The sequence below is a fragment of the Passer domesticus genome, chromosome 18, assembly GCF_036417665.1.
Source record: "Passer domesticus isolate bPasDom1 chromosome 18, bPasDom1.hap1, whole genome shotgun sequence".
Classification (NCBI taxonomy): domain Eukaryota; kingdom Metazoa; phylum Chordata; class Aves; order Passeriformes; family Passeridae; genus Passer; species Passer domesticus.
This window is the reverse complement of record NC_087491.1, coordinates 10414596-10440588: the sequence shown is the minus strand read 5'-3', so window position 1 is coordinate 10440588 and position 25993 is coordinate 10414596. Positions and strand designations below refer to the sequence as shown.

Genomic DNA, 25993 nt, shown 5'->3' with positions numbered 1-25993 from the left:
CACTGGGGACCCTCTCAGCTTGCATCAGCCACCCTGAAATATCCCCAGCTTGGGGACACTGCCTTGACCGCCCTGGCCAGACTCCCCATCCCATTCCCCTAGGGAAAAACACAAAAAGGAACACAGAGATAAATCCCTTTATTTGCTAAGAACAGACACAAGATACAAGTGGTTTCAGGTGAGATCATGAGCTCACACAAGCCACGGGACAGCTGCACCTCCCTGCAGCAGTGACAAACTCAAGGACAGGAGCCTGGCTCCATTTTCCCTGAATTTCTGAATTTTTTCAGGCAGCTAGAGACCCTCCGTGGCCGTGACCTCTGCGGCATCACCGTGCACAGCAGCGGGGGTCCCTTCCCAGCCAGCCAGCCGGGTGCTGGGCACAGAACCAGCCCCGTGCAGCCGGAGCAGAGGCACCGAGCCCAGCCCGGGGGCTCTACCTGCCCTCGGCTCTGCTCCGCAGCTCCTCCACGGCCTCGCTGTGCCGCCTCTTGTCCTTGGCACGGATGATGGTCATCCTGAAGAGCCTGCAGTACAGCTCCATGGCCGCGGGGCTGTCGTCGTTGCCGGGCACGGGGTAGGTGATCAAGCACGGGTTGCAGTTCGTGTCCACCACGCCCACCGTGGGGATGTTCATCTTGGCCGCGTCGCGGATGGCCACGTGCGGCTCGAAGACGTTGTTGAGGGTGTTGAGGAAGACGAGGAGGTCGGGCAGGCGGACGCCGGCGCCGAACTGGATGTGGGCGTTGGTGAGGAGGCCGCCCTGCCAGTAACGGGTGTGCGCGTACTCCCCGCACGCCCGCGCCGTGCTCTCGACCAGGTGGCAGAACTGGCGCCGGCGGCTGACGAACAGGATGATGCCCCCGCGGTAGGCGATGTGCGCCGTGAAGTTGAGGGCCAGCTGCAGGTGCTGCATGGTCTGGTCCAGGTCGATGATGTCCTGATCCAGGCGGCAGCCGAAGATGTAGGGCTCCATGAACCTGCGGGGGCGACACGGGGATGGGGCGTGGAGGCATTGAGTGTTTCTGCATGTGGGACCCACAGGAACCATCCGGTGCTCCTGATAGCACAGGTGTGCCCTCGTACCTGGTGTCTGTGGCACTGCCACACCCTCCCAGTGCCCACACTGGGGGGATCCCTACTCCAGGCTCAGACCAGGTCTGAGAAAGCATTCCCGATGTCAACAAGCACTGGGTCACGAAAAGCATCACTCACCTGTGCCGACACCCCTTTTTGTGGCCCAGGTGCACCCGAGCATCAAAGAGATCTTTCAGGGTGAAGAGCTCCTTCACGCTGAAGAAGTCGGGGTGCTTGAGAGGCTCTGTCAGCAGCTTGTCATCGTCAGCTGAGAGAGGGGACACAAACACTCACTGCGTTTGTTTCACGAGCCGGGGCTGCACAGAGGATGCCCCGTGCCCGGGGGTGCCAGGGGTGCCCGGCAGCACTCACCGCGGGGCCGGCTGCCTGCCGGGGCCGGGGCCGGGACCGGGGCCGGGGCCGGGGCCGGGGCCGGGACGGTGCTGTAGAGCCGCGGGGCAGCTGCGGGACAGAAACACCGCGGGTCACACGGGGGTGGCCGGGGCGCTGCGGGCAGCACCGCCCGGGCCCCGCCGCTCGCTCACCTGCCCGCAGGAGCCGCGGCAGCGCCATGCTCCGAGCGGATGGGGACACTGCCGCCGCCGAGCCCGCCGCGGGCACGGACACGGACCAGGAGGAGGAGGAGCAGGAGGAGAGGGGGAAGGTCAGCGGCGCTTTCCGCTTCCTGCGGGCGGGGCGGGGCGGTTGCGGTCGCTGCCCGCCCTCCGCGTTCTGTCGCCGGGTAACGCTCGGTGCCCGCGGCCCGGCCCGGCCCGGCCCGGCGCGGCGGCTTCGCCATGGCCCAGCCCAGCCCGGGCGTGCCCCAGCGCTTCCAGGAGCTGACCTTGTACCGCGGCTACGGGTGAGCGGCGGGCCGGGCGCTGCCCGCTGTGCCCGCTGTGCCCGCTGTGCCGGCTGTGCCCGCTGTGCTGCCTGTGCTGTGCCCGCTGTGCCCGCTGTGCCCGCTGTGCCGGCTGTGCTAGCTGTGCTGTGCTGGCTGTGCTGGCTGTGCCGGCTGTGCTGCCTGTGCCGGCTGTGCTGTGCTGGCTGTGCCGGCTGTGCTGGCTGCGCCCGCTGTGTTGGCTGTGCTGGCTGTGCTGGCTGTCCTGGCTGTGCCGGCTTTGCTGGCTGTGCCGGCTGCGCCGGCTGTGCCCGCTGTGCTGCCTGTGCTGGCTGTGCTGGCTGTGCTAGCTGTGCTGTGCCAGCTGTGCTGGCTGTGTTTGCTCTGCAGTGCTGTGCCCGCTGTGCTGGCTGTGCCGGCTGTGCCAGCTGTGCCAGCTGTTCTAGCTGTGCTCTCCCCCCACAGGCAGCAGCCAGCTCACCCCCGATTCCGCACCGCCAACCAGAGCTACGGCAGCAGGGCCCCCACGGTGCACGAGCTGCCGGTACGAGCACCCCGGGTGCATGGGGACACTGCCCGGAGCCGCGTCCGTGCCGCTGCACGCAGGTGCTGTCGATGTTGGTGTCTAAACCATCCCTACCCTCCCCTCTCTGTGCCCTTTGTTGCCCCCGCAGAGCTCCTTCCACACCCTCCCGCACACGTTTTCGGATCATCTGGGCAGGTTCGGCATGTGCAGGAACGAAAGCCTGAACACGTCGCTGGAGAAGAGCCACTGCACCGGCACCGACACCTTCATCACCGCCTACGAGCACCTGGACTTCCACCCCAGCTACAACCCCAGCGGGCCCTCCCACTGCAGGGACCAGCCGCTGTAGCCAGCTTCTGTCTGCCCTGATCCTAAATGGACCCGCTAGGTTGCAGAGGGAATGTTTTTAGGAGTAAAACAGTGAAGGTTTAATGTGGTTAAGTGTCAGTTAGGTAGCTCATGTGAAGCGTTTTGCCTAATTTATCAGCAGCATATAAATACTAGGATAACACAAATTCCGTTTTTTATCCCCTTCTCTGTCACTAATGATCCTTTACACTCTTGCCTTATGTACTACTTATCATTAAAAATTAAGATTTCAACTGCTTCTCTACTATTTAATGAATAATCAATCTGCAGGTTTTCCAGAGGTATTCATTAACTCTTTGGATTTCTTGTAGAAAGTTCACATTTCTTCTCTCTCCAAACAACGAAGTTTTAAGAAATTATTCAAATAATTACAAGTAATCAAAAAGAAGATTATTTAAAAAGTTTTATTGGAACAACTGTAGGTACAGGCAAAGAAACTGCATCAGTTGGACAGTGACTGCACTGAAAGAACACCTGAATATTTTTGGTTTAAAAATGAGTTTTTAAGAGAAACTACTCTGCCTGTTTATGGATGAGAAACAGTCCCACCTTACAGGTGTAACAGAACATTAAAAATGAGCATAACATTATTCAAACAGCTTGCTAAAAAAATATAAATAATGAGTGTAACATGTCCAAACACCACTGCAATCGATGCTCTTCACATGTCAGAAACGTTCCCTGTTTGTGGCATGTGGTAAGAGCTGCATAGATCCCCCTCTGCTGCAAACACACCAAAAATAATAAATTGGAACAGGTAAATAAACTGAGCAGAAATGGGCCTGAAAAGTTAACATTTCAAAGATTTAACATCTGAAAATAAATAAGCAACCCTCTTCCATGTGCTGCGATCCTCGTATCAGACTCTAGACAATACCTGGAGCTTCTTTAGAACTTCCCTTTCTTCTCCTGAAATGAGAAAATAACAAAGTGCTGCATCAATAGAAATAGTTGTGACAATGTTATATATATTTTTATCCACAGATTTTTCTGCAGGTGGCATAATTTAGGGATAAGGCTGCCTCTTAAAAATATTAAGAGTGGATTCTGTCACATATTTTCCCACTCCATCTGAAAACACCCACGTCTTCTTTCTTGCCTCAATTTCTTCCCTTTTAGTTTTATTCTTGAAACCAGTTCCTTTGAAGAGTTTGGCATGCAGTGTATCCAAGTGTTCAGAGGTTAGACCAAATGCACTTCTTAAAAAAAAATACCTGTACAAATTCAAAATATCATTCTAAAAATGGATCTACCTGAATCAATCTCTTTCTGCTCTGTCTTTTGAAAGGAAGATTTTCACATTTGCAGATAAAATTATGTGAGGCTGAACTATCACCAACTGAAGGGATGAACAATTTAAAAGCTTCTACATTAATAAAAGAAAGGGGGGCAGGGATCTTCCTGCCTTGTATAAAGAGCAGCTACATGTCAAAACACGTGTTCCTAAAATAGCAGCAAAGAACTGGGAATAAAAATATGAACAGAGTCCTTGCTGTCCCTTGAGGATCCTTGAAGATTGTTCCCAAAGCACCCAAAAGCAGTCACTGGGGTAAAAAATAAAGCAGTAATTGTGCAGCCAGGATCTGTAACTCACCAGAGCCATAATAAAAAAAAAGCACAAGTGGTTTAAGCACTTAGTATCTAAATTAACAAAAGCTTTGTGCTCTGACTGGAAAGAAAAACTAGCATTGTGCATTTTTTAACTATGAACCAGCACTCATTAAGAAAAAGGTAACTTAATAAGCTTTAGAAGAGCTGGGTTTATGGCTCCATGTATCTACTGCAATAATTATAATTAATTGGTGTCTCAGGAGGGTGGGAGTAATGGGAAAAAGGAGTTTTCTGGACACTCCCCAGAGCTGGCACTGGAGTAGCAGTCTGTGCCCACTCTGTGCCCTCCCTGGGCTTCTCAGGGACACTATGAACAGGAAATAAAATCTGCTTTTGGAATTGCTTTATGAAGATTCAGCCTTGAGAGATTCATGCTGCAGTGCCAACCTTGGTACCACGTGTGGGAATTTACTGCCACTCAAGATAATCTGTTTTATTGCTCAGCTTTAGTGATGTGTGAGAGGGATTTCTTCTTGCTGCAAACCACCAGACCTCTCTTTTCTGAACAATGATGAGACCTGGGCCAGGATGAGGACACTGCCACTGGAGCCTGGCTGTTCAGTTCCAGAGATCCTCCTTGACATTTAATTACACAAATAAAGATTCCACCTCTCGACCACAAACACCAGGGAAGAAATCTCTGGGTGTTCTGCCACCACAAGCACCATTCTCACCTCCCAAAAGCCACTCCTTTGTATTTTGTAAATTCTCCTCCTTCATTTTTTGTTACAAAGAATTAATGACATCCTCAGTCGGGAGGGAAGAAGGGGAAACACAGAAATTATTACTCACTCAAGATGATGACACAAACCATAGGAACACTCCAGTTGCACGGTCCATGGAAGAACCCCATTTATTAAACATTAGAAACTCAGCAATGTACACCAGTTCCTATATACAAATCAAGTTTAATTAAAATAAAAAAGTGCTGTTTGAAATAAGGTTTTATTAAAGCACAAGGTAACTGGAATTGCATTTTAACTGGGAGTGGATCAGGTACTGAGGACACAGACACAGCAACAGGGGCACGAGACATGTGGATTTACTGAAACCTTTTGAGAAGAAACATTCAGCTTTTTATACAAACAGTACAGAGTGCTTCCAACATCTCTAGGAAAATTAAGTATACAGTTTAATCCTTTTAAAGCAAGGTACTTGGAAAACTTCTAGTTTAAAATACCAGCCTATTGACCTATTCCAAACAAAAGGCTCAAATCCTGCAACGGAATCAAGGCAGAGCAAAAGATAAACCTGTGAAGAGGGAGTGCAGGCACTGAGCTAAGGAAAAACCACTTTTCCAAGGTATCCTACCACAAAATGGAGATGAGTTTACACACTGACCTTTAAACAACCTGGCCAACCAACCCCAGGGCTACAGAAAGGTGGCTGGACAGTCAGAAATGCCAAGTGAGCACTAGGAACATGTTTCAAACGCAGCTGCACGACAGCATGAACACACCAAGGATGTTTATTTCTCTACATGCCACAGTCACTACTCTATGCTACACCGTATTTTGCCCACGTTCTGCATCACACCAGGGACACCACGGGATTCTGGATCCAGTCTCGGCTGCTTTTGCTCCGTTTTTGCAAGTTTAAGGCCAGCCTGGAGGAAGACTCCTGAAGTGACTGAGAAACAAAGTGATGCTAAGTGGTGGTTTGGCTGAGAAGTTCTGCAGAAGAGCAGACAAAGAGAATATCAGATCAATTCACAGGGACAAGATGTGAGAACAAACTCCTCCAAGGACTTCACAACACAAAAATGAGAATGAAAGAGCCAACAGCTCCAATTTACACCTTTTGAATTTGCAGCGAAACCAGTGTGGGGGCACTTTTTTGTGTGTGTGATGTGAATGTGCTACTTCAATCCCGTTGAAAGTCAGTACAAATAAAAAGATAGTAGTGAAAAAATTGCTTTATTCTGGCTGCTGGAAACGGAGGCAGAGAAAGCCTGAAGAAAGAACAGTGCTGAAAATATCCGTGGCTGAAAAAATCCGTTTGTGTTGTGACTTCCTACAGCAAACCCAGCTTTGCTTTATTGCACCAAAATTGTCAGTGAAAAGTTCACAGAAATGTAACATTTTAAAAACCACTTCTGAAAAAGGAAAGTTAAGGGCACTCAGTTCCAGAAAGTTCAATCAGGAAACCAAAAGCCATCTCTGGGTAACTGCAGGGCATCAAAAGGAGAGAGCTGAGAATAGCAGGAATTGTTTGAGCCCTGCAGGCCCGACAGTACAGAAATCCAGGGAAATCCAGGGAAATCATGTCTGAAGAGACACACTCCTTCCTCCACTTGTCTTGGACTGCAAGTGTGCTTGGAATCATCTGCTAGCAGGAGGTTCTGGGCATGTGAAAGGACTTTGAGCAGCTGCTGAGATCCCTTTGCACAGGAGGTGCAGACAGAGCCATCCACTTGATTTACCTGAATTTGCATTTGTATCTTCCAGGCCGGATCTCCACACCCACAGCTGAGTTCTGCTCAGGGACCTCATCCCACAGGGTGGGAAAACCGAGCTCCAGCAAAACCCACCCCACAGGACTGTCCTGAGGCAGCTGGGATGTGGCCAGTGTCACATCTGCATTGCTATCCAGGGCTGTGCTTTCCTAGGATCTCTGAACAGGCTCCCAAATAAATTCTGTGCGCAAACAGGTTTCCCTTTGAGAGACAATTAGAGGCCTCATAATTTAAAGTGTGATTAGCCAATATCTTATCTACAGTAACTACAGCATCCTGTAGGAATGCAAGCCCTAGAAATCATTATAAAAAATATTTCCTTAGAGCACTTTAAATAATTTACAAAATTCTACAAAAGCTACGAATGTCTATATGTGATATCCCTGTTAAATAGAATTATTTTCACATTAGTGTGTGTATGATATACAGGTATCAGCATCTCCCACTGCCTCTCCTTTCCTCTCTCAAGCTTTATCAATCACAGTTATTTTATAAAAAGACTGCTAGTGTAAAAAAAAAAAAAAGTACTTACATATTTGAAATCTTTTTTTCCAAGAGGGAACCTGGGCAGTCCCCTGCAGGTAGGTCAGTAAATTTTGCACAGGTTTTGGTTAAAAATCCCTGCCCTTGGTGTACTTCATTAGCAGCTTCCCTGTTCTGCAGGACAGGTGTTTTTCCTTCCATTTTGGGGCTGGATACCTGAATTTCTCCCTGCCTGTCAACTTTTTCTTCCTTAATGCACATCTGCACACTGCTATCTGCACAGGCTCCTCCACTGTTATGCACTGCTGCTGCTGTCACATTGAATTCCTGCCTTGGGCAAGCTAAACTTGGATCTGGCCTCTTGTCCAGCTGCTTGTTCCCTCCCTTACTGTCCACCTGAGCACTCTGCTGAGCTGGCTCTCTGCTGACTTTATCTGCTTTTCCCACACTGCTCTCAGGGTGTGGGGGATCTGCAGTGGAGTCAGCCCAGCTGCCTTGGTGGATATCTCCTTCTTTGATCCACATTTGGGTGTTCTCAGCTCTGGAGGTTCCTCTGTAAACCTTATCAGCTTTTCCTGCTGCCACACTCCGTTCCTGTGAGGGAAGGCAGGACTGGGACTGATCCTCTGGAGCATCAGCCTTCCTGCAACCCTCAGCTGCCTCCTGCAGACACTCAGCTCCTGCACGGGTTTCTGCTACATGGGGACTCACCCCTCCCACAACGAGGTTCTGAGAAGAACTGGGTTCTTTTATTGCTGGTGTAATTTCCCCTTCTGGCAAGGGGTTAAGTACATCTGTGTCCTGGGAAGCTGCCTCCATTCCCAAGGCACTGCTCTGGCTGAGCACACACTCTGCTTTCTGCTTTTTGTTCAAAAGCATCGACTTCTTCCTGTCCCGGGCGTATTTCAGACCTGCAATAAATTTACTTGAGATTTTTAGTTGGAAGGTATTCCTCCTCTTAGATCTGGGCTTTGCATTCATGACTTTTCTCACTTTGCACCCTTCGTTTCTGCTGGGTTTTGGGGGCTCTGTGTTACGGACATTCCTTTTACCTGTTGCATTCCCAGGTAACTCCTGAGCAGCACCACCTTTGACCCCCCCCAGTCCTTGCTTAGCTTTTGACTGACCAGTAGTAGGAACATTCTCTGCAGAAGAAGCACATTTTCCACTGCCAGCTAACATTGCACTTTTCCCTTCTGTTCTCTGGGAGTTCTTCACCTCCTCAGTTTGCTGAGCCACCTCAGTCTTTTTACTCTGACCCAGCACCAGGTCAATCTCATTTTCCACTGGCTGCTGCTTTGCTTTTCCTTTATTTCCAGTTTGTTTGGTCGCTCTAAGTAGGTCCAGACTTGCATCACCTTTTTGCATCTCTGAATTGCTTGCAGAGTCTTTAGCCTTTTCTGCCAAAAACCTCCTGATTTCCTGCTCGATGCTGTCATCGCTGTCCACCGAGCTGCTGTCACTGGCGTCTGACACAGCTGGGAGAGCACATTTTCTATTCTTAGCCCCCCGCTGGCTTGAAACTGATTTAGGTTTATTGCCTTTTTTAAGCTGTAAGTTAGACTCCAGGTTTTTCACGGTTTCTGGCTTGTCATTGGGAAGTTTGATGTTGTCTGGAGGGTTCCTGACTGCAATCTCCCTCACAGTTTTCCTAGGTTTTGAGAGGCAGCTTTTTAGCAGGGAGGGATTTTTATATTTCCACTCGTTTTGTTGGAGGCTACTGAAGTCATCCAGCAGCTGAGTTTCTGTCTCACTGAATCTGACTTTCTTCTTGCACTGAGCTTTCTGGTCCTTGGATTTCTTCTTTAACTTCCTTTTAGACTGTAACAGGTCCTTGATAGCACTGTCCAGGTCCTCATCACTGTCCAGAGAGCTGCTCTCATCACCCGACCCCTCCCTCTCTGCGGTTTGGATGGGGTTTTTCACAGGTTTTCTTGTGCTACTCTGAACCTGCAGGAAAGGGTTTACAGAGTCCACACATCTGCTGCCATCAGAGCCAGGCAATTTGGGAGACATCAGCTGCTGCTGCCTCGGGTCTTTATCACTCTGAGCATCCCGGAGTTCTGTGGGGCTAATCAGGGCACGCTCCTCTCGGAGCACTGGGAATTTGGAATAGTGACCTGGCTGGAAAAGTCCTGTCTCCAGCTGTTCAGGCAGTTTTGACCCCCCTTGTTTTGCTGTTCTGCCTTCCCTTTTAAGCCTCCTTTTCCGACTCAGGGATAATTTCAGTGTTTTGGGCAGAGCAGGCTCAAGGGTCCCGGTGAGGCTGTTTGGATCAGAAGGCAAAGGCATCTGGATGGAGCGTGACAGGCTGGGAGGTTTTGTTCCAAGGTTTTCTGACTGTGCTTTCAGAGCCAAAAACGCTCTGATTTCTTGCTCTATGCTGTCATCACTGTCCACAAGGCTGCTGTCACTTTCACAACGGGAGGACGAGAGAAGCTGGGGAGAAAAGAAGGAGTCTGCAGTGAGGGATTTGTTGTCACTTCCCATTTGGGATGGCATGATTGTTTTGGAAATATCCAGGATAGCTTCTGCACACATGAGTTCTGCAGATGTGTCTGCTCTGCAAGAGGCCTGCAATGTGAGCTCACAAGCAGTAATCTTGTTTTCTGGAAGTGCAAAATGTCTGGCTTTTTTCAGTGGTTTAAACAGCTTATTAAAGTCATTGCTGGTGCTTTGTAATCCCGTTGGCTTGGAATTAACTTCTTTTCTCTTGTTGCTTATAGGGGTTTTATGGATTTCTGGTGAGGCACTTTTTGTGGAGCTAATTGTCAGGCTGGCAGAAATGTCTGCCATACCCTTTGGATCAAATGGTTCCCTCTGCAAAGGGACACAGTTTGCTGCATGACCTGCCTCTTTCCTGATTTTCTCCAGCTGGTAAAGCTGAATGGCTTCTTCGATGCCATCATCGCTGCTGGAGTCTGATGTGTGCATGCTCTCCTCGGTAAGTGCTGCCCTTGGCTCCCAGTGATGAGCTCCACTTCCCTCATCCTGCTCCACGAGCCAGGGCTGGCTGGCAGTGGCCATTTCTAGATATGCGTGGTTCACCCGGCTGAAATCACTGGGCTCTGCTTGGATTTTTGTCTGCAAACACTTGGGCTGGGTGCTGGATTTCTGCAGCTTGGGATGGTGTCTCAGGAGCAGCGCATTACAACCTTGCTTTAGAGCACCACAGTTTGTTCTGTTTGTTGCTTCTTTGTTGCATTTCAGGACAGATCTCACACAGGAATCTTTTTTATCCTCCTCGGTAACACATTTACTAATTTCTTGCTGCTTCTTCTCATTCAAAAACTGCACTATTTCAGCTTGTATGCTCTGTTCAAAGGAGTCATCGCTGCTGATACTCTGAGGGGAAGCAGGCTGGAGCCTTTTCCCAATTCCCAGGTGGTCAGACAGGTACTCTTCAGAGAGCATCTCAGCTTTGAATTGCACAGGGAGGAGGTTACTCGCCACTTTGCTCTGGGAGAACTCTCTCTTAAACCTTTTGTCTCTGCTCACATTCTCAGAACGCTCTGCATTCCTCGGCAACGACTGGGCACTTTTGCTTTTTGTTTTCAAGTACTCTTGGATGGCTTCCTCTATACCTCGGTCCACAGAATCGTCGCTGTCAGAATCGAGCAGCAGAGTCTCAAACTCTACATTCCCTTCCACTGCGCTGCCATCAGAATCCTCAGGGCAGCCACGCTGGGTGTACTGAGGATGCTTCCGCAGCAGCGTGCTGCCGGCTGTGACTCTGGTACCGCTGCCTTTCTCTCCCTTCTGTTTCTTCTGCTTAACACAGCCACACTCATTGTTCATACCCAGGGCAGGCTCTTGGCTTTGCAGGTTGTTTATGATCATCTGAACTTTGGTGCTCACGGAGGTTCTGGTGACGTTGCTGTCGGATTCAGGGAAGCAAACGGGGTATCTATAATTCCTTGCTGGCCCAAAGGACTCCCATTTTGTCTGAAGAGCTACCAGAGGAGGAGCATCCATAAGGAACATTCTAGCAGACCACAGCAAAGTCCACGATGGAACAGATTTTCAGACCGGTCTCTCCTCCATCCTAAAACAAATTAAAAAAGGAAAATATTTATTAAGTGTGTGCCTTCTAGAAATTCCATGTAATAATCCTGGTAACATAAACGGTAAATTATTAACACTCAGAACTCCTGTGCCAGATAATCACAGGAATTACTCCTCAACATCACTTGAACAGGTAAATCAGTCACTACTGCCACTGGGGATAAGGCAGAGCACTCATCATTTGTGCTTTGTAGTATTTTCTGGCAAAATCATAACGCAGTTCAGGTAATTCACTTCTCAAACTCCTCCTGTGCTTTCCAGTCCTTTTTGCATGTGCTCCCAAATAATGATGCACTGCCCAGACCCACAAGGACCCACTGTGATGGGATTCAGTGCACTGGTGTGTGCAGCCCCCTTTGCACTGAGGCTGCCTGAATACTTTTGCAGAAAACTTTGTGGCAGGAGAGAAAGAACAATTTCAAGGAATTCTTTCATAGTGGGAGTGGAGAACTCAGCAGAATACTCTGATTGTTGTTTCCTTTGGCATAACTGCCCTTTTCAAGGATCATGCAGCTCAGCTTTCCAGTTTTCCAATGAAAGCAGCACTGGCTGTGTCCACATAGTGCAGGATGGTGGATGTGGAGAAACCTGGACCATCATCTGGGATGGGGGGACACAAACTCCTCCTCAGAGAGCAGAGGATCACACAATATCCCAAAACAGCTTTTACTACATCTAACTTGGCATTAAACACAAACAGCTGAGGGACCTGGGGCAGCTGAGAGAGAAGGAAAGGGAACTTATTTCTTCCTGAAACACACTCTACAGCAATAACCCCGAGACATCAGTCATCCGGCCTCACTGCAGGATAAAAGCTCTTGGCAAACACAGATCTTGGGGAGTGCACAAAAGCAGGATGAAGATTAGGAACTGTTCTTTGTGTTCCAGTCGAAACCACAGGCAGAACGAAGCTTTGGTTTGTGGAAGAGTGGAAAAAGCCACCCACAAAACTCCAGTTAACACCCCAAAGAGTTCACCACCTCCACATGGCCCCGTGAGGGTCGAAGGCTTCACCTGCAGCATTATTTGTTAGGATTGAGGGTGACAGTAATTCCCAAAAACTACTGCAGATGGGTGGCTCTTCAAGCCCAGGCTCCACACAAACACAGTGAGTCCCAACTGCAGTGGCACTGGACTCTGCCAAGGTACAGGGACACAATTTTCCCTCTGAAACCTCCCTGACCTTGCACTTGTCAATTATTCTCTAGTTCTGGTTTCAAATTAATCAGTGGTATTAAATATTTTAAAGGATTAATGACTCTAAATTCTTTAAAACTTGTATTTATTTACTGAGAGTAAGGTAACAGACAACAAGGGAAGACAATTCTTCACCCTCTCTTGGGCAAATATAAATAAAAAACATTTTTCCTTGTAATAAGCAGCTAAGGATCAAAAAGACAGAAATTAGGATACCTCATTACCTTGAAGCAACACAATTAACACACTTTAGCTCCCAGCTTCATTAAAAAATAAAACCCCAACGTTTTTCCTATTAACCTATTTCCACAGTTTTCAGGGAAGGGGCAGGAGCCTTCACTATCCCACACTTGGACTGGGGGTCGTGCATGAATTAGACGGGATTGGGGTGAATTTTTGTGTCCCCTCACGGTCTCACCCATGGAGACCGTGAGGGGACACCTGGTGCTGTCTGAGGGGGGACGTGAGGGGACACACATTGGCACAGGGTGTGAGGGACATGAGGGGACACACACTGAGGGTGTGAGGGACACGAGGGGACACACACTGAGGGTGTGAGGGGACACGAGGGGACACACACTGAGGGTGTGAGGGGACATGAGGGGACACACACTGAGGGTGTGAGGGGACATGAGGGGACATTCACCAGGGTCAGCACCCAGACAGGATCTGAGGGGAAATGAGGGGACACACACCCAGAAGGAGGGGGTACCCTGTGTAACCCTGTGAAGAGAAATGAGGGGACACCCACAGGGGCTGCATGAGGGGACATGAGGGGACACTAACTCAGGGGGTTCCTACAGCGGCTGTGTGAGGGGACACCACCCCGGCTCGCACCCAGAGGCTGCATGAGGGGACATGAAGCGGCACCAACCCGAAGGGCACCCACAGTGGCTCCGTGAGGGGACAGGAAGCGACACCATCCCGGTGCGCACCCAGAGAGGCTGCGTGAGGGGACATGAAGCGACACCAACCCGAAGGGCACCCACAGCGGCTCCGTGAAGGGACAGGAAGCGACACCATCCCGGTGCGCACCCAGAGAGGCTGCGTGAGGGGACATGAAGCGACACCAACCCGGGGGGCACCCACAGAAGCTCCGTGAGGGGACACGGGCGTACCCCCAGCTCGGGGGGCACCCCGGAGCCGCTGTGACGGGCCCCCCACCCTCGGGGGCCGCCCGCAGCCGCCGCCCGCGGGACCCCCGCGGGGCGCCGCGCCCGCTGCCCGCGGCCGGCCGGGCCCTGCCCGCGCCGCCATGGCTCCCCCTTCCCGCCTTCCGCCGCCCCGGACCCGGGCCCGGGCCTCCCTCGGCCGCCGGCGCGGCGGGGCCCGGCCGCGCCCCCCGCCCGCCGCTCACCTGCCGAGAGGAGGCCGACAGGGGCGCGACGGGGGTCGGCGGCGGCCGGGCCGGGCTGTCGGCTCCGCCGGGCTCCGCTCCGCCGCTGCCCGCCGCGCTGGTGCAGGGGCGGGCGGCGCTTCCTTCCCTGCCCCCGGGGAGCGGGAGGCATGCGCCGCAGGGCTCCGGCGGGGAGGCGGGGAGGGACCGCACCGGGCCGGGGCACAAAGGCGGCGGCGGCCGCTGGCCCCGAGAGCCGGCGCGGAGCGGAGGGAGGGCGGCGGGAGCCCGGTAACGATCGTAACGGAAGGGCCGCCGGGGGAAGGGGCACCGCGGCTTCCTGCGGCAGCCCCGCGGCCAGGGCCGGGCTCCGAACGCGGTCCCGGCGCGGACAGGGACAACGGCAGCGGAAAGAAGGAGATTGTGCTCGGCTCTTGTCTGAGAACCGCGCGCAGAGCGGGGCATGATCCACCCGCTCCCTTCGGGGTGCCGGACCGGGGGAAACTCAAAATATCGGCGGGATGCAACACTTGGCTGTCCCAGGTGCAAAGTTTGGGGTGCAGAATGAGAGCTGAAGTGCAGAATGGGAACTGAGGTGTAGAGAGCCAAGGCCTCTGCTTGCAGCAGCTGAAGCGGTCGGTGATGGGAATCCTGGAGCTGTTGGGTTGTCGGAGGTTTCACACAGTGAAACAGCAAAGTTGTAGTGCTCTAATTCATCCCTGTTTTGTTGGCAAGCGGGTTTTCCCCGAGGATACGCTGCCAGCCCTGTGCTATCATCCCTGTGCTTCCAGAGCAGAACCAAGCTGTGGGATGCTTCCTTTCGGGACACCCCCCTCAACCTGCTCGTTCCTAAAACACACAGAGTGACTCACGGCTCTCAGTCTATAAATCTGCACCAGCATTTCCATTCCTCGTCTCTGGCAAACAAAACCCCGGTGCCTCAGCCCAGAGTGCTGCCTGTTTTCACTTTGTCTGTGTGTTTTGTTTCCCTGTGGGGCTGAAACGCCTGTGATGCTGCAGAGGAAATCAGCATCTTTCATCAAAAGCTCAGGCTGGGTGATGGCAAAGGGGGAACAGCAGCTAAGGAAGGTCCCAGGCTGGAAACGGGGTGACTGAGAGTGTTGTGCTCTTTTGGTGCTCACTCTGTGGCAAGATATCACAAGACATCACAAGATATGGAGAGGAACAGATTTCCACCTGCTTTTATCCCAGAGATTCTTGTTTTGGGGAGCACGTGTATTTCTTGCCCTTTCCTCATCTCCAGCTTCACATTTTAATTTTTTTCCTCATCCCCAGCAATCCTCTACCACCAAACCAGGTCTGACCCTGGGAATGTGGGGCAGGACCGTGTTCCAAACCATCAGACACAGTTACAAACTCGTATTAATTTATCTCTTGCTCTTACAGCCGATAAAACAGAGCCGATAAGACATTTGCCTGTGTGTTCTTGTCCCTGGGATATGTAACATGCTTTTATGTTCTGATCTGGCTCGCTTGAACGAGACTGCTGAAAACAGCACAGCCAGCATCTGTGTGCGGGAGGAAACAATGGACTTGCTTTTCCTTCACTGCAGAATTGCAGCCTGGAGGTGAGGAAACTTTGCTTCGCTCACCATATTCCTCCCTAATGCCGCGGCAGAGGGAAGAAAGGGCTCTTGTATTCATGTATCCTCCCGGGCCAAGTCAATTTACATGTGAATGCACTTTTAAAATAAAATTAAAGTCAAAGCTGTGGCCAGAAGCCTGATAAATGTTTTTGTGCACATGCAGTTGCTTGGGAGGGGGGAGGCTGCTGCTGCTGGAGAGCTCTGCTGTCCCCAGCCGAGGTGGCATTTGTGGCTCTGTGTGCCACTTTTACTTGAAAGAAGAGCAGAGGTGCCATTAGGGGTGATTTGCCTTCCTGATCCCTGATCTTGGCAGAAATGAGAGCAGTGGTCCCTGCTGGACGGATGACAAAGTCACAATCACTAATTGGGCCCCTCATTAGAATGGCTGGAATGGCAGGGGAACGTTCACATTTCCAAAATGAAATATCTCCCCCGACCTCCGGATCTGCTGCTGCTGTTTGCAGGGGTAGGTGCTCATTACAGGTGCCTCTGGATACCTCAGAGCCTGAAATCAGAGCTCACGCCATGGCTTTTTAATTTTTTTTTTTCCCAGCAAGAGAAAGCATAAGATTTAAACCAAATTAAAAGGACTCACTGGGCAGATTTTGTTGTTGGGTAACCTGTGGCTTCAGGGCCAATTAATATTCCTACATGGAGCTATGTTAAAACACCAGCTACGTCTGCTGTGCTGGAGTTTTTTGGGAATATGGGTCACAACTGATGCTGGCTGAGGGCACATCCATATCTAGGACAGGAGAGAAGTCAATGACCTCAGATTCCACAAACCCTTTCCTCTGTTGGGGGCAGTTTTGCATTCCCCAAGCACCTCTTTGGGTTTGGGGGCAAAACTGATTTACAACAGCACAATCCTGTTGTGGCCATTGAGTTTTTTTGGGGAAAAAGCAGCAGAGAAAGGAGGTGGATGGGGCACAATCTGATTTTCCCTCAGCCTCAGTTTTTAGGGTCCATTTTTCACATGGCTGCACTGAACTTCAGGACACTCAGTGCTGGCCCTGCTCCAACATCTCCCTGCCCTGTTCATCTCCTTCAGTCTGATCTCAGATGATTTATTAGATAGAGAACAACTGGATCGTGTAGTAACATGGCAAATTGAAGACTTTAGTTGTTATTTAATAAATGCCAAGGAGACTCATGAGGCCTTGAAGTTATAATAGAAAGATCTAATTTAGGAAAAAAAAAAAAAAGAAAAAGAAGAGGGAAGAGAGATGCCTGTGAAAGCTGCCAGGAAGCAGCACTGGGTATTGAACATTTCTATTTACCCTCTGAATGGAGCAGAGATTGTCTGAGCTTTCTTTCAGCAGGGCTGGATGCTGTCCAGGGAAGCAGCACCTGAGGCAGGAGGAGGTTCAAGGGCAGTTTTTGGTGGAGCTCAGTCCTGGAAGCTGTGCTTTGTCTTGCCTTGGAAAACATCATCGCTGTAAATCACCTTTGGTTGACAGATTTTTTTAAAGGAAAGAAACCAACCGACTCCATGAAGCAAATGAAAGTGTAATGATAGCACAGAGGCGGGTTACAGAAGGCATTTAACATTTTGGAGTCAAACCTGGTGGGCTTCCCATACATCACTGACCATTACACAAAGTGCAGCTGAAGGTCTCATTGCTTTGGGAGATGTCCCTTTTCCTTGTTGATTCCAAGTTTATCCGGATAAGAACACAAAGTGGAAAACACAGCTTAATGCCAAGAGTTTTAACTGTAACTCTGACCTTTCCTTGCTACCATGTGGCAGAGACCTCTGAAATATCAAAGGAAATTACATCCCCTCTCTCATATTCTGTACCTGGAACCTTTTAATGGGTTTTGTGTGACTCATTCCTATCTAGGTTAAATGATAAATATTTCATGTTTACAATCCTGGACATGGGCCGTGTGGGCTTTTAAGAGTTTTCTTTACACAAATCCCTCTTTTCTGTCCATCTCCGCGGGCTTTGCTGGGGGCAATGCTGTCAGTATTCCCGCAAGGACACTTCCAGCTGGCTCCTGTGCTTGTCACAATTCTGCTTGTGCCCATTAGGTGTCAGACTCTTATCGGCTCAGTCTCCAGTTTCTGGGATTTCGAGGAGAACACGAGGATATGAGAAGCCAGAGCTGGTGTGGCTTTTCTGGGATGCTCTCTCACCTGTGGGTCCTACCCAAAAAGGGCAAACTCACCGGGACACCAAACGGGGACTCTGTGCTGGTTTTGTCTGAGTTTTTATCAGCTGGGATCCCTCCAAAGCCGCTGCTCATCCCTGGGCTGCAGAATGAGCATCCACAGGCAGCAGCTCCTGCCCCAAACCTGCCGGGTTTTGCAGAATATTTGTGTTTTAGGCCACCTCTCACTGCATTCCTGGGGCCAGCTTTTCCTATTGCAGCAGCTCGTCACACTGCTCTGGTGTCTGTGGGGTCGCTGGGGTGGTGTCAGAGCAGTGACCAACCTCTTCCCACCTTGCCCATCATCCTTTTGGGATGAGCACTTGGAACTGAGTGCCGATGCTCGGTGCCAAGCCCTGCCAGCACCAGGAGTGCTCGGATATTTCCTGCACCTCAGGGCTTGGGAGCACGGCTGAACAGGTGGGGATTCATTCAGGGACAGAAAGTCAGGCTTTTTATTTTTTACTTTTTAATGAACTCTGTGCAGTTTCCCACAGCAACACTTTGATTCCAGCCACGAGGCAGGATATAAACACGGGCATTTGGTGCCATGAGCTGAGGTGGCTGGTGATGAAAAGGGGTCTGTGAGCCTTAAAATGGTTTATTTAAAGGGCAGGATCAAAGATGTACCTTGGGATAGATACCTGCCCTGCTACATGAAGAAAAGCCAGAGTGAAACAGAGATGCTGCACTCACTTTATATTTCAAAAGGAAACTGCTTTGACTTTGTGCTGCAGTTGCTGAGAGCTTTAATGGGGCAGGGGGAGGGAAAGAAAACACAACATGCTCCAGCTGCCCTCATTACTGCTTCTCTGACTCTCTGCCGAGGAATCCCAGCACAGCCACGGACTTGTCCACCTGCAATTACCAGGTCCTGCATTTACAGAGTGCTTTTCCTGACCTGCTGCTCGCCCAGGAGCATCCCTGCAGCCCCCTCTGAGGCAAAGGCTGCTGGATTCCTTCTGTGAAGCAACTCCTGATTCCCAGCAGGGGCCACCCTGAGCACTGTCCCAGCCCCCATTAGCTCTGAACCGGTGTTTTTAAGAGGCATCTTCAGCCTTTTCAGATCACCTTCAAGAAGTGCTCTATTTTTAGCATCCTTGGACTCTCTTGGCTGCAAACAAGAGAAACCTCTGTGGTGAATTCACAACAGGGCAGCTGGCAGGGGTTCAAAGTCTCTGTGTGAAGTGCAGCACGATGGAAATGAGTTGTCCCCGAGGTCCCTGAGGAGCAGGCTGAGCCCACGGGGCCACCAGGGTGTGCTGCCTGTCCAGTCCCAGCAGGGCCAGGGTGCACAGCCTCACCCAGAGACGCCTTTGCAGTTTCCAAGTGCTCTTTGCACAAGCAGCTTTGATCAAGGATTTGCAAACAGCTCCTGTTTGGTTCAGTGCTTAAAACGCTTCCTTAAATAAGTTTTGGATCAAGCCAGAGATCACCGCTGTTTTGAATTCTCATCAGGCTGAAAAAACACGCTGAGCTGGGGCTTTGTGTAATGCTTTGACTTGGGTTCTTCTCCAGCAAAGCAGCACAGAGTAAATCGCCCTCAGCAGAGCAGCCATGCACAGCCAAAGCCTCCTGCTGCTCTGCAGGCTGAGGGGAACTCCCAGGAGCAGCTCCAGGCTGGTTGGAGCAGTGCTGAATAGTTATTTGAGGTATTTCTTTTCCTCCAGCCTTCATTCTGCTCTCCCAGTGCTCCAGCCTGGATAGGAGCAGGGCAGGAGCACCCCAGCTTCGTGCAAGGTGCAGCTGCTCACACTCCATGTGTCCTCCTGCTGTTCATGGGTCTTTTAGGGCCATGACATATGGGCAGTGATGGGAATTTTGGGCTAAGTGCAGTGTCAGATTCACCCTCCCATCCTGCAGAGCTGTCAGTGATGGAGAAGTGTTGGCTGGGCAGTGCAAATGCCTTGAGTGCAACAGATCCATAACAGCTTTGGAGACAGAGCAGGGCATCAAATCCTGTCCTAGCAAGCATTAAGAAAAACGTGGTGTGCTTTCTCCTGGATGGGGCTCGTGCTGCTGGCATTGATAGTCCTTTTAAAATGTTTCCTCATCCTCATCTTGAATCCCCTGGCAGCAGTCTGGGCTCCTTGGAGGATGACCCAAACCCTCTCTGATCCTTCCAGCACCCCTGGGGGCACTGAGATACTGAGAAAACAGTGTGGGGCTACAAACCTTCACCCAAAATGTGGCTCACCAACACACAAATCCTCGTCACTGCCCAACTGACCAGGAAGAATCAGAAAAGAAAAAAGCCCATTCCCATTACCAGAGGTGCTCTTCATTTTGCCCTCTCCTCGTGCATCCCACACTGTGCAGGGTGAGGGCTGGATCTGACCCTTAGCCAGGCTTCCCTGCTTGGCCGGGGCTCAGGAGAGCCGCGGGCAGGGCAGGGAAGGTGCGGGGGCAGCACCTCGGGCTGTGTGTGCCTGCGTGGGACGGCAGAGCCGGAGCAGCTTGAGCCCTACGTGCTGGGAGGAAGGAACCGGCTGTGAGGAGCTGGTGGGAGGAGGAGGAGGAGAAAACGGTGTCAGCAAACGAGGCAGATTGAGAGCTGAGACGTGTTAGTGGTTTGTGTTTGGGATGTGATCAACGCTCCCTTGTGACTTGCACAGCCGGCAGGGGCCTGAGTGGTGCAAATAGAAAATGTGGAAGCAGTGGGAATGCAGCTCCCACATCCCCTTGTGCTGCAGGGGAGGGTGAGGCTCTCACATGCCTCGTAAATCCAGGCACAGGGCTGGATTTACAGATTTTCATCCAGCTGCCACAGGGCAGGATGTGGGCGAGCTGGTGGGTGCCACAGGGCACTCCCCTGCTCCAGGGAGCCGGGCCATCTGTGACTGGTGGGTGCTGCCAGCATGGAGTGCAGCCTCCTTTTCCTTGGAATACCTGTGGGTATGGCCCTGAGGGTTTGCTCCTCAAAATCTCTGGAGACATCCCCAGCACAAGGGATCAGAAATCTGCCACTTGTTTGGGTGCTGGGCAGGGGCTTGGCCTCAGCACCGTGGGGAAGGGGGAGCAGGGACACAGGGTGGGAGGAAGGGGGGCTTTCCTCACCCCCTCGAATCTCTGTTGTGATAATTCATGAGTGTCACTGGCACATCTGTTCAGAGGGAGAGCAATAATACAGGTCCAGCTGAGCGATGAAATTGCTTTCAGGGCTGTTGATTCCCAGCTTGGGGGTGTGTGGTCGGCCTGACTGCAAGCTGGGGATTTTTAATTTCTTTTTCCCCTCTCCTTTGCCCTGTTCCTTGCAGCCAGCAGAGATCAGTAGCATGTAAAGCAGGCAGAGGCAGGATCTGTGAATCCTATCCCCCTGTTCCCATTCTCTGGCATAGATGGGCCATCTGGGCTCGCTCATGAGACCCTGAAATCACTCACACAGCGCCTCCACGAAGGATTTGCAGCTCACTCATGACCAGGCTGCCCTGGTTACCCTTTTCCTGCATCCCTGTGCCTACTGGGTGTGGGCTCTGCTCGGGGCCCGTTTCTCCTCTAGATGGTGCAGCTGCCTTTGGGCACCACCGAGTGCAGCCAGACCCCGGCCCTGCGGCAGAACTGGGGGTGCAGCCAGCCCTGGGCTCTCCCCGTGGCCCCTTCCCAGTGTCCTGGCAAGACAGGACAAAGCTGAGGGACACAGCTCGCCACTGTCACCTGCCCGAGGCTCCGTGCCAGCTACCTGTGGAGCGCCAGCGCCGTGCCAGCCGTGGGCACGGTGGCACGGAGGGGATGAGAAATCCGTCTCCTGCTATTCCTGGCCTCTCTGTCCTTGGCAGAGCGCGTCCTGGCAGTGCCCGCGGGAGATGCTGGCAGAGCGCAGCGGAAGGCGGAGGAGAGGGGAACAGATCCCGGGGGTGCCCCCGTGCCTTGCGGCAATCCGGCTGCTTCCGATGGCACCGGGCCGGCCGGAGGAGCCCAAATGCCACCGTTGTCTTGTGTTCGAGCCCCCGCCCGCCTGCCATGCCCTGACTCATCCCCCGGACGGGAGCGAGCTATGCTGGAGCCGCGGGGCTGGGCAGGACAGCGGGCAGGCTCGGGTACACACAGAACTCGGCTCCCACCTGCGCTTCAGCCTCTCCGCCCACCCCATGGCAGCCGGGATGAGCCTCACCTCTCTCCTCTCCTCTCCTCTCCTCTCCTCTCCTCTCCTCTCCTCTCCTCTCCTCTCCTCTCCTCTCCTCTCCTCTCCTCTCCTCTCCTCTCCTCTCCTCTCCTCTCCTCTCCTCTCCTCTCCTCTCCTCTCCTCTCCTCTCCTCTCCTCTCCTCTCCTCTCCTCTCCTCTCCTCTCCTCTCCTCTCCTCTCCTCTCCTCTCCTCTCCTCTCCTCTCCTCTCCTCTCCTCTCCTCTCCTCTCCTCTCCTCTCCTCTCCTCTCCTCTCCTCTCCTCTCCTCTCCTCTCCTCTCCTCTCCTCTCCTCTCCTCTCCTCTCCTCTCCTCTCCTCTCCTCTCCTCTCCTCTCCTCTCCTCTCCTCTCCTCTCCCTGTCACAGCCATCTCCTCGCTGCAGAGGGACATTTCTGCCTTGGGGACTGTCAGGGCAGAGTGATCTCGGCGGGGTTTGGCAGTCCCCTGAGCCAGGAGGGCATCACTGAGCCGGGCACGTTGGATTTGGGATGCTGCAGGCGGGGGAATCCCAGGCAGCTCTGCCTGCAGTACTCCCCACTTGTTTAGCCCAAACCCAAATAAATACGAGCCTAATGATTTGAGTGAAACAATAGCAGCCATTCCAGCGTAAAGAAAGCTTTCCTGCCATTAAGCTTTGCTGGCAAGCTTTAGAGCCTGTATTTTAAATAAATGTTATGGGTGCATTTAAAAACACACCATATGTTCTCCTGCAGATCTTTCTGGGAGCTGCCTCAGCGTGGGTCTCACTGGGTCCCCTCCTCCCGGTGCCAGGGTGGGTTTTGCCATGTGCTGCCCGTGGAAGCAGGACCAGACCCCTGTGCCCTGACTCTTCCTCATGAAGAAACCACACGAGGGACTCTCCACACCTCACAACACGACTTTCTGGAAGTCTCCACCGCAAGCACGAGCTGCAAAAACAACTCTTATTTTTATTGGAGCGCTGCTTAATTTGCTGATGACCTTCCCTGCATCCCTGCCACGGTTCCCAGCACTCTTCCAGCTGCAGCAGCAGGCTGTTTTGGGCCAAGCAGCCCCAACCCGAGGGCAGCAGGCTCCGGGATGGCTCAGTTCCCCCCGGCCGCTGTAGGTGGCACTCCGGCCCCGCCGCCCGCCAGCGCTGCGCTGCTCCTGGCACCGAGTCAGGGGATGAGCTCTGACTTTACAGCAGATTTTCCCTTCTGACAGATTACTGCTTCATTTGTAACAGAAGAACTTCTCATTAAGTACATTTCTGACAGTTTGTTGAGGGGTGGGGGGGAAATTAAAATCCTCGTGTAGCCGAGCGTGCCGGAGCGTGAGCGCAGCTCCGGCTTCGCAGGTTTGGGAGCTGGGGTTGAGTTATTTTCTTTTTTTGCTTTGGCTCCAAAGTCCCTTTTCATATTAATTCACTCCTGATCACAATTTCTGCAGATGGGAGACGGGCACATTCCAAAAAAGACCCGACTGGAAAGCCAGGAGGGCTTGGAGGTGGCAGCTCCCAGTTCCGGCAGCGCTCGGGTTTCATGCTAATCCCATAAGGTTTGATTCGAGTTGGATTGATTTGATTTGAATCTAACGGTTCTCCTCATTGCTCTGGGCACTGTGGGAGTGCCCGGCCATGCCAGGCTTTGGCTGCACTCAGGGTTGGCCATCTCAAGGCATGAAGTCAGTCCTGATTCTGCCAGGGACCTGTGGCTCCACACTGGGGATCTGGGGACATCCCTGGGGGGACCCGGCTTGCCTTGGGCAAAGCTCTGCTCTCACCAGGTTCCCTTTGTAATACACCCTGAAAGGCAGAACAACAACTAATTTTAGTGTTAATTATGTAAATCAGCCTTGATGGAAACTCAGGATGAGGTTATTATCACTTTCCTTTTTTCCACGGTGTGGAATAGCCCTTTTGGAAAATCCTTCTTCTTGCAGAGCCACAAATGATTTTTCCTCTTGGGTTTCTTTCAAGTGGAGAAAATGCTGAGCGAGGCTGTTGCCATAAGCTCCCAGGACATTTTCATTGATCCAAATCAAAGAGCAAGCATCAAAAAGCACTGTGTGACGTTATGGGGGTATTTTAATTATGAAAAGTGTTGCAAGCAGCTTAAAGAAAGCAAGTGCCTCACGAGAGGAAAAGCATTTCGCTCTTTTTCCCTCAGAAAACACTTTTTCTTATTATCCAAGTGCTGAAAGCATTCACTCCTCAGGGGCAAGGACCACACTGGCCTTTCCCAGCTCACACTGAGCACAACAGCGTCAACAAAATTGTGTTGGAGCGCCCTGAGATTTTTCTCTCCTGCACTAATTTCCACTCCAGCCCTGGCTCTCCCCACCCCCTGTGCAAACACAGGCATAAACTGCCTTGCTGCTGCTGCTTTGCCACCCCAGCGATGCCCAGTGCTCCTGCAAGGATCCCTGCTCCTCTTCAAGTGGTTTCTTTAAGAAACACTATTGAATCGGCTTTGAAAAGCATTTGGAAACCTGGTTTTCCTTGTACCAACAGCTGTGGATTCAGATGCTCAGTCCCTCTCTGCCTGCCTTTCCAATCTGGGATAAACCTTTGGTTACTGCTGGTTCAGGCCCTTCCCTCCCTCCCTGGGGACACGGTCTGGGAGGTGACACGGGCTGGGAGGTGACACGGGCTGGGAGGTGACACGGGCTGGGAGGTGACACGGGCTGGAGGAGCAGCCCAAGTGGCAGCAGGCTGGGGGCTGGGATCCTCTGCGGGTGATCCAGCTCCCCCTGGCCCTGCCTGGCTGCGGCTCCCCTGTCTCACAGGTTGGCTCTGGGCAGAGATCAGACCTGTGTCCCCTGAGGAGTGACACTCTCCTGCTGAGAAAATCAGATTACAGTGCCTCTTATCCCTGATGGCTCCAAGTGCTGCCTCTCCTTGTTTTAGGGAAGGAGTTTTGTTCACAGAGACAATCCTATTGATGCTTTCCCCTGCCAGATGATCTTAGGGCTGGGGGCTAAAAACCCCACCAGGAGCTGCTTTAACCCCTGCTCACCCCCAGCACATCACTGCAGACACAGAGGGGACAAAAAGGACCCCCAAGGAGAGACTTGGGAGACTCAAGTGTGGCTGTTCCAGCCCGGGAGAGGCTGAGTGGGCCCGGGGAAGGGTGTCAGGGTTTCTCTGGCGAGGGAGGGATGCGCTCAGCTCCCGGCAGATGGTTCTCCCTTCTCCCTGCACTTGATGGGATGGTGGGAGAAGTTGTTATGAAAGACTGCCGTGACATTCACAGCACAGATCTGCCAACTGGTGTCTCGGGGAGATGGAGGGAGCGCCTCGCCGTGCTGCATAAATTGGTGCAGAGATATATCTGGTGCTGTGCTTCGTGGCAGGGTGGGAAGGAGCCTTCTGCTCACAGGGGAGTGGGGTGTCCAGCCAGAGCCCTGCTCAGGGCTGGCTCTGAGACCCCCCAGAGGCACTGGATGCTCCTGTGGGTGCCTTTTTGCCATGGGGGTGTTTGTAATTTCCAAAAACTGGTCCTTCTGTGACAGGGTCTCAGAGTAATGCAGTGCTCCCAGTGTCCCCCCCAGTTTTCAGATGCTCCGTCCCAGTTGTTGGGGCCACAAGGACTCTCCATGCTGTGGGCCCATCCTGGAGGAGCAAGGGCTGCCTGTCCCTCAGAAGGGAGCTGTGCTCTGGGTCCTGGAGTTATCATTTCTGCTTTTTGGACTGAAAGCAAAACAAAACTCACACAATCCCAGCCCCAGCTCAGATTTAAGCGGGCTTTATTTCCCTGCTTTTTCCATCTCTTTCTGGGTCAGTTTTCCTCCACAGCTCAGACAGCAGGGCAGCAGCCCCACCACCATCCTCCTCTTTCATTTTTGCTGCTTGTTAATTATTTCATTAGCTCCCTCTGCGTATTCACGGGGGTTTTAATTCTCCATGGCAACTGCATCCACGACACCCCCCCACTCAGGAACCCACGCTGTGGGGTGCTGGGGGGCCTCAGGCAGCCAAATCCTCCATCCTACAAACAAAACTGGGCACCAGCAAGTGGTACCCTCGGGGGAACTTTTCCTATTGCCAGAGGGGGAGCAGAGCATCCATCCCTGAGCTGCCTGTGCCTCGGTGGGCTCTGTGGGGCAGGGCTGCTCCCAGCTGGGTGGGAGCCTTCCCTGTGGTGTCTCGGCAGCTGGGAAGCATCAGCCTGGGAGGAGGAACTCAGC

The 25993-nt window shown here is 52.2% G+C and overlaps 3 protein-coding genes and 1 long non-coding RNA gene across 8 annotated transcripts; 2 read left to right on the top strand and 2 right to left on the bottom strand.

The window, feature by feature from the left end:
• Positions 1-290: 290 nt before the first annotated feature.
• Positions 291-1737, bottom strand: MRPS2 (mitochondrial ribosomal protein S2). The gene is made up of 4 exons (XM_064393254.1): positions 1623-1737; positions 1450-1539; positions 1216-1345; positions 291-980 (listed from the first exon to the last, which is right to left on the bottom strand). Exons 1-4 carry the CDS (start codon positions 1648-1650, stop codon positions 437-439), a joined length of 792 nt encoding a protein of 263 aa, XP_064249324.1. The 5' UTR covers positions 1651-1737; the 3' UTR covers positions 291-436.
• On the top strand, positions 1649-3046 carry PIERCE1 (piercer of microtubule wall 1). Of its 2 annotated transcripts, XM_064393257.1 has the most exons (3): positions 1758-1939; positions 2384-2462; positions 2593-3046. In XM_064393257.1, exons 1-3 carry the CDS (start codon positions 1875-1877, stop codon positions 2791-2793), a joined length of 345 nt encoding a protein of 114 aa, XP_064249327.1. In that variant the 5' UTR covers positions 1758-1874; the 3' UTR covers positions 2794-3046. The 2 variants fall into 2 exon arrangements, with proteins under 2 accessions (XP_064249325.1, XP_064249327.1); XM_064393255.1 differs by lacking the exon at positions 2384-2462 and having other exon boundaries at positions 1649-1939.
• A 153-nt stretch (positions 3047-3199) lies between these two features.
• On the bottom strand, positions 3200-14106 carry PPP1R26 (protein phosphatase 1 regulatory subunit 26). 4 transcript variants are annotated; one of them, XM_064393250.1, is made up of 3 exons: positions 13982-14106; positions 7412-11407; positions 3200-3722 (listed from the first exon to the last, which is right to left on the bottom strand). In XM_064393250.1, exons 2-3 carry the CDS (start codon positions 11344-11346, stop codon positions 3680-3682), a joined length of 3978 nt encoding a protein of 1325 aa, XP_064249320.1. In that variant the 5' UTR covers positions 11347-11407; positions 13982-14106; the 3' UTR covers positions 3200-3679. The 4 variants fall into 4 exon arrangements, with proteins under 4 accessions (XP_064249320.1, XP_064249323.1, XP_064249321.1 ...); XM_064393253.1 differs by lacking the exon at positions 13982-14106 and adding an exon at positions 13699-13713; XM_064393251.1 differs by lacking the exon at positions 13982-14106 and adding an exon at positions 13499-13513.
• Positions 14107-14257: 151 nt separating this feature from the next.
• LOC135282965 (uncharacterized) lies at positions 14258-15701 on the top strand. The gene is made up of 2 exons (XR_010348933.1): positions 14258-14823; positions 15368-15701. It is a non-coding gene; the product is annotated as an uncharacterized LOC135282965 (long non-coding RNA).
• Positions 15702-25993: the final 10292 nt, after the last annotated feature.

Bases quoted from the DNA above. Each gene is read 5' to 3' on its own strand.
- PIERCE1 (XM_064393255.1), top strand. From the start codon at position 1,649: ATGCTCCGAGCGGATGGGGACACTGCCGCCGCCGAGCCCGCCGCGGGC. The intron at 1,940-2,592 runs GTGAGCGGCGGG...TTGCCCCCGCAG, and splicing joins ACCTTGTACCGCGGCTACGG to AGCTCCTTCCACACCCTCCC.
- PPP1R26 (XM_064393250.1), bottom strand. From the start codon at position 11,346: ATGTTCCTTATGGATGCTCCTCCTCTGGTAGCTCTTCAGACAAAATGG. The intron at 3,723-7,411 runs GTAAGTACTTTT...TTCTCATTTCAG, and splicing joins GAAAAAAAGATTTCAAATAT to GAGAAGAAAGGGAAGTTCTA.
- MRPS2 (XM_064393254.1), bottom strand. From the start codon at position 1,650: ATGGCGCTGCCGCGGCTCCTGCGGGCAG. The intron at 1,540-1,622 runs GTGAGCGAGCGG...TCTGTCCCGCAG, and splicing joins GCCGCGGCTCCTGCGGGCAG to CTGCCCCGCGGCTCTACAGC. The intron at 981-1,215 runs GTGAGTGATGCT...TCGCCCCCGCAG, and splicing joins AAAAAGGGGTGTCGGCACAG to GTTCATGGAGCCCTACATCT.